General features: G+C 37.1%; 1 protein-coding gene and 1 long non-coding RNA gene across 3 annotated transcripts; both read right to left on the bottom strand.

Moving 5' to 3' along the window:
- Window positions 1–1,190: 1,190 nt before the first annotated feature.
- Window positions 1,191–3,649, bottom strand: LOC141622914 (uncharacterized). The gene is made up of 5 exons (XR_012533139.1): window positions 3,564–3,649; window positions 3,030–3,118; window positions 2,035–2,301; window positions 1,426–1,548; window positions 1,191–1,339 (listed from the first exon to the last, which is right to left on the bottom strand). It is a non-coding gene; the product is annotated as an uncharacterized LOC141622914 (long non-coding RNA).
- Window positions 3,650–3,959: 310 nt separating this feature from the next.
- On the bottom strand, window positions 3,960–9,547 carry LOC141622913 (putative anion transporter 4, chloroplastic). 2 transcript variants are annotated; one of them, XM_074438939.1, is made up of 9 exons: window positions 8,918–9,547; window positions 6,639–6,865; window positions 6,087–6,459; window positions 5,898–5,942; window positions 5,652–5,798; window positions 5,229–5,366; window positions 5,100–5,133; window positions 4,806–4,985; window positions 3,960–4,236 (listed from the first exon to the last, which is right to left on the bottom strand). In XM_074438939.1, the coding sequence occupies exons 1-9, from the start codon at window positions 9,332–9,334 to the stop codon at window positions 4,229–4,231; spliced, it is 1,569 nt and encodes a 522-aa protein (XP_074295040.1). In that variant the 5' UTR covers window positions 9,335–9,547; the 3' UTR covers window positions 3,960–4,228. The 2 variants fall into 2 exon arrangements, with proteins under 2 accessions (XP_074295040.1, XP_074295041.1); XM_074438940.1 differs by having other exon boundaries at window positions 6,087–6,446; window positions 8,918–9,046.
- Between the last annotated feature and the right edge of the window lie 246 nt (window positions 9,548–9,793).

The raw sequence follows: 9,793 nt of genomic DNA, 5'->3' as shown, positions 1-9,793 counted from the left end.
TCATAGGATTTTTGAATTCCTCCACATTTCTAATGGCAACCAAACGATGCCTAAATAAGTCTCTCTTAAGAAGAATCATTGTCAAGATTAAAACGGGATTAAATACATGTCACTTGCATTAAAGACAATTTTTTTGCTAATATCTAAGCATTTTGTTTTTGTCTTAACTATGAAAATGGTAGTTATTTGACCCGTCTTAAACTATAAAATTGATTTTTCAAGTGAGATTTTTAGTTCACCTTAAGGAATGTCATTTAAATTAAGAATGGATACTCACTATTTTACCATAATATACTTACTGCATGTTGAATTATTTAAGTTATATCGCTTACTCAAAGGTAAATGGGAGTGGAATCGATGTGGTTTAATCGAGTTTAAAAGAGCTAATTTTAAGCTCAAACTTGCCCCAAAGTTTTTGGATTTGAACTTTGGAAGACCAACAAATTAAAGGGTAACTGGAATCAAATTTATGTCCTTCGTGCGCATAACACAAAAAAAGAGAATTAAAGAATTAAGCTTCCCTTTGTTTTAAGAATGTGTTAAGAGAATTAAAGAATCAAATTGGGTTTAGGCACTATTTGTTTTTTTTTTTTTTGGTGCTAGGCACTATTTGTTGTTTAAACAGTCCTAATGGCTCTCATAAGTCATAAGTCATACCCGACTAAAATAAAGTAGAAAATAAAAAGTGGTTGTAAAATGTTTTTTAAATTAAGACAGTTTTAAACAAGACCAAACCAGTTACACAAAATCTCATTTGTGACGGCACGTATCCGTCACTTTGGAGTGACGGATACCAATTTTCCTCACAAATGACCCAAATAGAGGAGAGAGGGAAGCACATGGGGGTGTCCCCACCTTGTCCCCCCTATTCGTTTTGTGAGTGGCATTATCTGTCACTTGCTCCGACCCGTCTTCAGCAAGACTAATTGAACCAGTTAACAAAATCTCATTGTACATTGTCCTTTCAAAAAGACCTCTCACAACTCTCTTCCGATTAAAATAAGAGCAGGCCGGAGAGAGGCTAGTACCACCTACAAGAGTACTATTCTACCAAAGTATGGGAAATGTTGAAATTGATGATGAGATGATATCTTTTGGAGTACACGTGGCAGCTTTAGAAGGGCACGCCTTACGATATTTTAGCTTATCTTGTGGATCCCAAAACAATTAATGGAAGAGGTGTACTGTACCCTGTATAGATTCAGCTGATTCTCGTCTTCTTCCTTCAACTTGGAAAATTGACAATTTTATGACAAACTCACGCAAAATACATGCAACTCTCAAGTCTCAGCCATCAACAATCAAGATGCTTTTTTACCGGTAGACTTGTGAAAAGATTCTGCAATATCAATAACAATAATCAAATTCGACACATTTTATATTCCGTTTTGAGTCAAGTAAATCTATATAGAACGCAAAATTTACCATCATGGATTGAAAATTCGTAGCAAAAGTTGGGATCGCAACTCGAAACCTCCAATTAAACTGGTGAGCATCATGTCGAGTCAAATGTCCATGGATGCTGCCCCGGATAATCAGTGTATGCCACTGTACTATCAATAATTTCTTAAATACAATTATCAATAATTTATGGCACAAAATACAGGAAAAATGATCAACTAAAAACGTAAAAAAGTCGAATAGAGTTGATTACAACAACTGCCAACATCTTGCCTGAGCTATTGTGAGAATGAAGGCAAAGACTCAGAGTAACTCAAAAGTTCACATTAAACATCATCAATGTGGGGATGACATGTGCATCCACATAACAAAGGAAAAAGATTGTTACCGAAGGCGTCTTACCCTAGTGGTTAAGACCGAGGTATTATGACAATAGGTCACGTGTTTGAATCCCCTTCTCCCTTATATTGTTCTGGCTTTATGACTCATTTGACACCAGAAAAAATCGATTAGTCTTAAAAGTGAAGTTTTGAATTCTATTTATAGTTCTGCGTTTGTTGAAGTTTAAAAGCATAAAAAAGGGAGTAAAAGAGAGGAATAAAACTGACAGATAGAGAGGTGCGGAACATGAACCTCAAAGTTGTCCTGACTCCTGATATTACCAGGCCAGGCTCTATAAGGCTCTCGCTTAGCAAGGGAACAAAATGAGGTACATCGGAAATTCTTTGTAACTTCTGTGCCTACTATGCTTCAATGCAATCCTTCATGGACGGTCAGGAGTCAAGACAGTCGAAATGCCGCAATAAACTCCCGGGAAAGTTCTAGAATCTTCTCGGTTCATTGCTAGGTTACTGGCAATCTGGCATGCGGGTATGCCTTCTCTTGGTTTATTCAAGGTGCCTGCATAAACGTGATGATTAGTTATCTTTTGATCACATTTTGTTCAAAAATTAAAAAAAAAAACAAATTCCTCGTCTAGTTTCGAGAAAATGTAGGAACGTGTCAAATCTACATAAGCATGTGAGCGTAAAACTGTGAGGTCTTGAAACGGTCTCATGTGACAGTTGGGTAACATTAGACTTACAGAGAACTAAGAGAAGAGCAAGAGCTTATGCTGAGAATGTGTGTTTACTCCATTAGTGATACGAGTCATATCACTCATGAGTATATAGGTCTCATGTATATTGTCATGTGAAGCATGTTCCGAACTAATAATTGTCATGTGAAGCAATGATATTAAACTTCCAGAATGAATGCAAATTTATCACTGAAGAATTCTGAAAACAGGACTGAACACATTCTGATACCAGCACTGAACACAGCATTCACTCATCTAGTTAAATGGAGAAAGTATACATGGGACAATATAAAGTAAAGGAGTCGGTAAAACGTTCTTACTTGTGAGACCAACCCACTAAATATATACGAGTAATTAACACGACCCATAAATGAACATTAATATGATACAGAGATGAGAGTAGATATCACAGATTCACAGCATATAAATGATATAGTTTTACTTAATCTTTACTCAACCCTCTCTTTTCTTCACACAGCTGAATATAAACAACTAACATGATGTACCAATTTGCAAGTTTTGTTAGTTAGGGAGGTTGAAAAGAACATACCATCAATAACTACGGAGTATGGCTGCATGAGCTCGATCAATTGCAATGTCCTATCTTTCAACAAACTCGAGCCCAAAATTCTTGATTACCTGCATTGCATTTTATATTTGGTAAACGTCTTTGAAGTGACAGTCTTATCAATCAAAATTACTTCATTCCAAATTCAACGTATTCATTTGACGTTAGTGGCCAACCAATGTCATGACTATCAAATTTTCCAAATATGTGCAGAGAACTAGAGACACCATGTAAAATTTGCAGGTTTGATTTATCAAAATACTACTTTCACATTAAAAAATTTAGATAGTGGTGACCACTATTTATTATGAGAATACATAGGTCAAAGTCAGCATTATTTGACCACCAAAGTCAAATGAGAATGATATGAACGGGATGTAGGGAGTAATTTTACTCGTTTAAGATGCAGGACTCCCCTTCCGGAAAGGCATCTGCCGACTTGGACGCAAAAGCTGTAAAAGCTAAAAAACAACAGTGATTTTCCTTAAAGCAGCTTCAAGTGTATGAAGAAAATACCTGTTTTTCTGAAGGCTCAAAGCTTTTCTATCAGCATGAACAAGTTGAAGTCTCCAGCTTGTTGGATAAGACGTAATAGGATGCATTCAGTTCAGAGTGTGTCAAAATAAGAAGACCTAATCAGCGATAATTAGAAGTCCGTTTCACCCAGGAGCGAATTCAGTGCACAATATGTTTAGCAACCAAGATAAGAAGAATCAATCAACCATAATTTAAAAGTCCATTTAAGCCACGAGAGACAGCTATAGCAGGTGTATTCTTAAGTCGAAGATATTCTAAGATGTATGTGCATCACACACTCTTTTACCTGCAAGGAAATGTTTGTTACACATTTCCGATTTTCCGCGGGCCACATTACTAGCAGACCATATCAAGCTGACCCAAAAATCCAACACATACAAAAGTCTCTTTGTTGACGGTCCTCTTTGCGTCCAAAAATTACAGTCAAAAAGGTTTGAAAATTTCCTAGAACACAATTGTTTCCTATACATGTACTACATTTTAATATTTACAGCCTATAAACGCACTTGTAATATTTCTATGATATGATGAGAAAAATTGTGAGAGATCCAATTTCTTCGTCCCTCCAACTCTCTCTGCCACTTACATTTCCAACGTACGCCATAATATCTACACCTAGCTGGCAACAAGGCTACTAATCGGCTTCAGGAATCTGCAAATCAAATATGTACGAAACTGTGAAAAAAAAAGGTGAACCTAAGGAATGAGCGAAATGCATAGCTTAACCATTTTTTGTTAATAAGGTTCACATGATGATAAATAAAACTTTAGGGGGTGTGTTTGGATAGCAAAAGTGGGGGAAAAGGGAGGGAAGGGAAGGGGAGGAGGGAATGGGGGAGGTGATTTTCCCTCCAAATCTTTCCTATGTTGGAGGGGGGAAATTTTGCCTTGTAAGAGGGAAAAGAAGGGGTCCATTTTCCTTCCCTTCCAAATCCCTCTACCTTCACTTTGCTAACCAAACAATGGATTTCTCATCCCTCCAATTCCCTCCCCTTTCTTTCCCTCCAAATCCCCTAATCCAAACACACCCTAGAAGTACTAAACACAGAACACCTTCAAAAATCGCCAAACAATGTTGTGAATGAGCCAAATCATAATGACAACGGCACAAAGCTAGTTCTAGTGGAAACAGGGGAGAAGGGGTTGCCTATGTCTACATAAACAGGAACACTAACGCGAAAGCATTTTTAAGACATCGTGAAATAGAGGGCCGATACCTACCAGCTTCATCAAAATTTACTTGCTCCCCGGTTGAAAATTGATTCCAGAATAAAGCAGCAACGATGTACAAGAAAGACGTAAGCCACAGAAATCCTTTGAACGAACCTACAAGTTCAACAAAATATCCAGCTCCTACTGTTCCTAGAATGGCAGCAAAAGTTCCAGCTGTGTTGGCCAAGCCTGTAGAAATACAAATATTAACTGAAGTCATAACGTGCTAACCAACACTTAAAGCTTCAAAACAAAATTGTAAACTACACAATTAGGTAAAACAACAAACAAAATCCCAATTACCATGTAAGACACCAGTATATTGTGGTGCGATTTCCTAGCATCAAAAGAAGAGAGAAGAAAGAGTTATGTGGAACTCAAGCTTAAGAAACTAAATGCCAGTAGTTATATAGGGCTTTAGAAAACACAAACCTGAATATTTACAAGAAAACCAGAATGACTGAAGGCCTTTAGCCCAACAGCTAATGTAAGCCAGGCAGAAGCGATAGTCGGGCTTTTAGCAGTTGTTAGTCCAAAAAGAGCAATGGCAGGACCAAAGAATCCTATGGACTGCATATAAAAAAGACGTTCTAGTTTAGACAGTGAATGATCACCTACTGCGAGTCACTTTAGGTGGCTATCAGGCCGAAGTCTACCAACTTTTTAGAATTTGATTGTTTGAAGAAAGAGTTAAAAACTTTTATGTATTATTATTAATGAGCAGTACTCATGGTATGTATGTTAAAAAATGAATTCTCTAGCGGGGGGAAAAAAAGAGAAAAAGAAGACAGGAAGCAAGCTGTCCATTAAGCTACAGAAGAAGTGAGGATTCCATCGAGAAAAATAGCTGCAAACCTGCATGATTTTTCTAGTCAAAGTGATACTTAGACCACGCTGGATCAAAATGTCGGAGCAAGCGCCTCCAAAATATCCCACAAGAGCCATCATAGTCCATGGAACAGCACTAAACCATGCTGCTTGTCTAAGATCAACATGGTATACCTGCATTACATGTTTAATCGATTATTCAACAAGGCATACACCTTTTCAGAAAAATGACTACATTATACGATAAATAATCAGGCTGTGAATTGGTCTTACACTGTTAAAATACAAGGGCATCCATGAAAGTATAACAAAGAACCCCTGCACATAAAAAAGTTTTCTTTAGCGTTAATCAGAAACAAACAAACAAACAAATGGTTTAGCTGTCCTCTGAATTCTGAAGTAATAATATCAGCACTGCTGATCAGAACATAAAGGTTAGCAGATCAAAATAACTATCATTACCCAGCTATGCATAGCATTTGCTACCATAAGCGACCACGTAGGAAGCTTGGACAGCAGCCGTTTGAAAGGAGGGATTGTCATAGCCTTTGATGTCTTCCTGGTGGCATTAGGTTGGGGAATCTTTTGCCGCTGTGCAAGTATGTACTTCAGTTCATACGCAGATATCTGAGGGCTTCTCTCTGGAATACTGGATGTAGCAGACAACCATACCAAAACCCATAGAAATCCAGATAATCCAAATATCACAAATGGACCAAACACACCAGCTCTAGACATGAGAATTGGAGACAGTACAAGACCAATAGCACTTCCAAGTTGAAATCCAGCCATCGCTAGGCCAACAGCTCTTGCTCGTTCTACCTGAGGAAACCATCTAGGACAAATAATTTCAAAAACTGAAACTCAGAAATCTGTTTCATCATCACTATATAAAAACAATAGTGAAGCATCCAATCAAGACGCTACGCCAATAAGTTTTTCACCCTTCTCGACTCAACGTTATGCTCTGAAGAATATAACATGGTTTTTATTCAACATGATATACATTAGTACCTCGATATCATGTTGTTCATTGAAGGAAGAGCAACACCTTCTGCGACACCAAGCATAGCTCGCATGAAAAGCAGAGCCCAGAGAGACTTCTCTGCTGCCCACGGAGTAAGAAAGGTAGCAAGTGACCATAAAGCAACACCCCATCCCATCACAGTCTTCCCGCCATAGTAATCAACAAGAGCTCCACCAGCAATAGGGGACACAAGGTAGCCCCACAGGAAAGATGACTGTCATCATAGCTGAAGCTTCGGTCAGTAACAGAACAAACAAGTATCACTCAAGTTCTAGTTTATTAAGCATATATAATCAATAATTTGATGAAATATTTATAATATCGTATGAAGTCTAGCTTATGAAATTACTTCAAAGTTCAAACCAGACTCTCTTAGAATCACAGAACTGATCAAACAATTTAGATGTCTGCAATCAACATAAATTACACGCGACAACTTGAAATTTCGAAATGCCAAATACGAAAAAGAGAACGGCAAAAAGTAATAAAAATAGCATAAAGATCAAACAAAATGCACCATAAATCAAGCAAATAATATTTCAAAACACCCGAATGACCGTCAGTAGCTCCATTAAACACCTCTCTAACTCCAATCAATTATGAAATCTACAACATACACCAAACATCAACCGAATAATCACCAAGTAATTCAGAATTCGTCAACCTAATGAGTTGTTTTCTCCACTTGCTCTGAAGATCAATACAATTAATGAAATCATACGAAATGCACCAAACATCAAATTTATAATCACTCAATGATTCAAATTTCCTCAACCTAATAAATTTTCTTCTACTAATTTAGAAGATTAACACAACACCTATACAACTATACCACAAATACAAGCTTTAGCTACATCGCTAATACTAGCACGATAGCATGTCCTCACGCACGTGCACACTACTCAAACAAAATAGCCATCGACAAATCGTTGAAATCACCAAAAAAATCCAGAGTTCTACAAAAAACAGTAAGAAGAGCATGAAATTGACGAGCAAATAGATAGACAGAAAGATACTCCACCTGAGCAACGGCAAAAAGAAAGACTCCAGCTAATCAAGAGAGAAAGTGGAACATATTAGCATGATAATACAACACATATACAAGCTAATCTGACAAAAATGCACCAAGCATCAAACGTACATCACTCAACGATTCAAAATTTGTCAACCTAACAAATTTTTTTTTTACTAATTTTGAAGATTAGTACAACACCTATGCAAGATAATCTAACAAAATGCGCCAAGCATCAAACGTATAATCACTCAACGATTCAAATTTCGTCAACCTAGTAAATTCTCTTCTACTAATATCGAAGATCAACATAAATCCTATACAAGCTAATCTAACAAAATGCACAAAGCATCAAACGTATAATAACGCGATGAATTAAAATTCGTCAACCTAATAAATTCTCTCCAACTAATTTCGAAGACCTGTACAAGTTAAATTTCACAAATGCACCAAGCATACATAGAATCACTCAATGATCCAATTTCCCTCAACCTAACGAAATTTCTTCTAGTAATTTCGACGAGCAACACCTTACACAAGCTATAGCTAAATCGCTAACCATAACATGACAACAAGTCCTTGTACACATGCATAGTACTCAAACAAACAATACTCCCTCCGTCCCCGGACATTTGTTGTCATATTCCATTTTGGGGTGTCTCAGTCAATTGTTGTCCTTTCTATATTAGAAATGCATTTGATGAACAATTTGGTCATTCACACTCAACTTGGTCCACATGTAATTTAGTAAGTGGCCCTCTGGCCTCTCCTCTTTCCTTGGTCTTTGTACCAAAATCAAAGGACAACAATTGACGGGATAGGGGTACAAAACAAACAACTAAAATACAAGGAAAAAAAACCCTCCATAAATTCTAATAAATCATCTTCTACTAATTTAGAAGATTTATACACCACCTATACAAGCTAATCTGACAAATGCAACAAGCATCATTCAACGATACAAAATCGTCAAGCTAGCAAAATTTCTTCTACTAATTTCGAAGAGCTAGAGCAAAATCTGAAAAATGCACTAAGTATCAATTGAAATCACTCAACGAATCAAATTCCGTCAACCTAACGAAATTTCTTCTACTAATTTCGAGGATTTGTACACATGCATAGTACTCAAACAAATATACATCAACAAACAGCTAAAATCACAATAAAACACGCAAAACCTCCAGAAGTTCTAATAAACAGTAAAACATGAAGAACACGAAATCGACACGCAAATCGATAGATAGATAGATAGACCTGAACAACGCCGGCGAAAGAACGACTCCAGTTATTAGTAAGAGAAAGCGGAACAATAGCGACGGACATAACAACACGATCAGCATTACATAAAGCTAAAGCTAATCCAAGCATCATCACAACCTTCACTCTTTCCGACGTTACAAATTCAATGAAACTCGGCGTTTCTATCTCTCCGCCGCCGCCATCCCCGGCGGCAGCTAAAGCTCTATATTTTCCGGCGAGATACGGCGGCGGAGCGCGGCGGAGGGTAGGTTTGGATGGGAGGAGAGAGACGATTCCAGCGGCGGAGAGCAGTGGCGGAGATATGCGTTTTGTGACGGTGAGAGGAGAGAGAAAGCTAGGGTTCCGGCGAGTATCGGTGGAGAGAGAAGGGAGCGGTGGTAAGGCGGTGATGGTTAGTCGAGTGGTGGTCATGGTGGTTGAGTTAGTTGGAAGAGAGAGAGGGAGTATGCTAGAGTTTGTTGGATGCTCAGTCAGACTACTACTAACACTAGTACGGAGATTTGACTTGGAGATAATGGAGGAATATTACAACTTACAAGTTTCCTAATCCCCTATCCCCCTATATACTAGTAAAAGAATAACATATCTCAAAAAATTTCCGCTTACATTTCTCAAGTGAGTTATACTAAATAATATTTATTTTCTATTTAATTTGTATTCACTATCTATATTTACTAATAAAATCTTTTTTATTTACTATTAAGAGAATAATATTTCTCTTATTTCCCTCCAAATGCATCTATCTAATTCAAGAAACAAGTAAAATATTCTTTCTTTAAACTATTATCTTTTTTATTAAACTATTTAGTGTAGATTAAAATTATAAACTATCTTTTTTATTAAACTATTAACTTTACTAATTGTTATAAT

The sequence above is a fragment of the Silene latifolia genome, chromosome X (assembly GCF_048544455.1).
Source record: "Silene latifolia isolate original U9 population chromosome X, ASM4854445v1, whole genome shotgun sequence".
In the NCBI taxonomy this organism is placed as follows: Eukaryota; Viridiplantae; Streptophyta; class Magnoliopsida; order Caryophyllales; family Caryophyllaceae; genus Silene; species Silene latifolia.
The sequence above is the reverse complement of the archived record's forward strand: the minus strand, read 5'-3'. Positions and strand labels throughout refer to the sequence as shown.

Coding starts and splice junctions, on each gene's coding strand:
- LOC141622913 (XM_074438939.1), bottom strand. CDS start 9,334: ATGACCACCACTCGACTAACCATCACCGCCTTACCACCGCTCCCTTCT. Junction 6,866..8,917: donor CTTTCGCCGGCGTTGTTCAG/GTCTATCTATCT, acceptor CTATGATGACAG/TCATCTTTCCTGTGGGGCTA. Junction 5,799..5,897: donor TGCCCTTGTATTTTAACAGT/GTAAGACCAATT, acceptor CATGTAATGCAG/GTATACCATGTTGATCTTAG.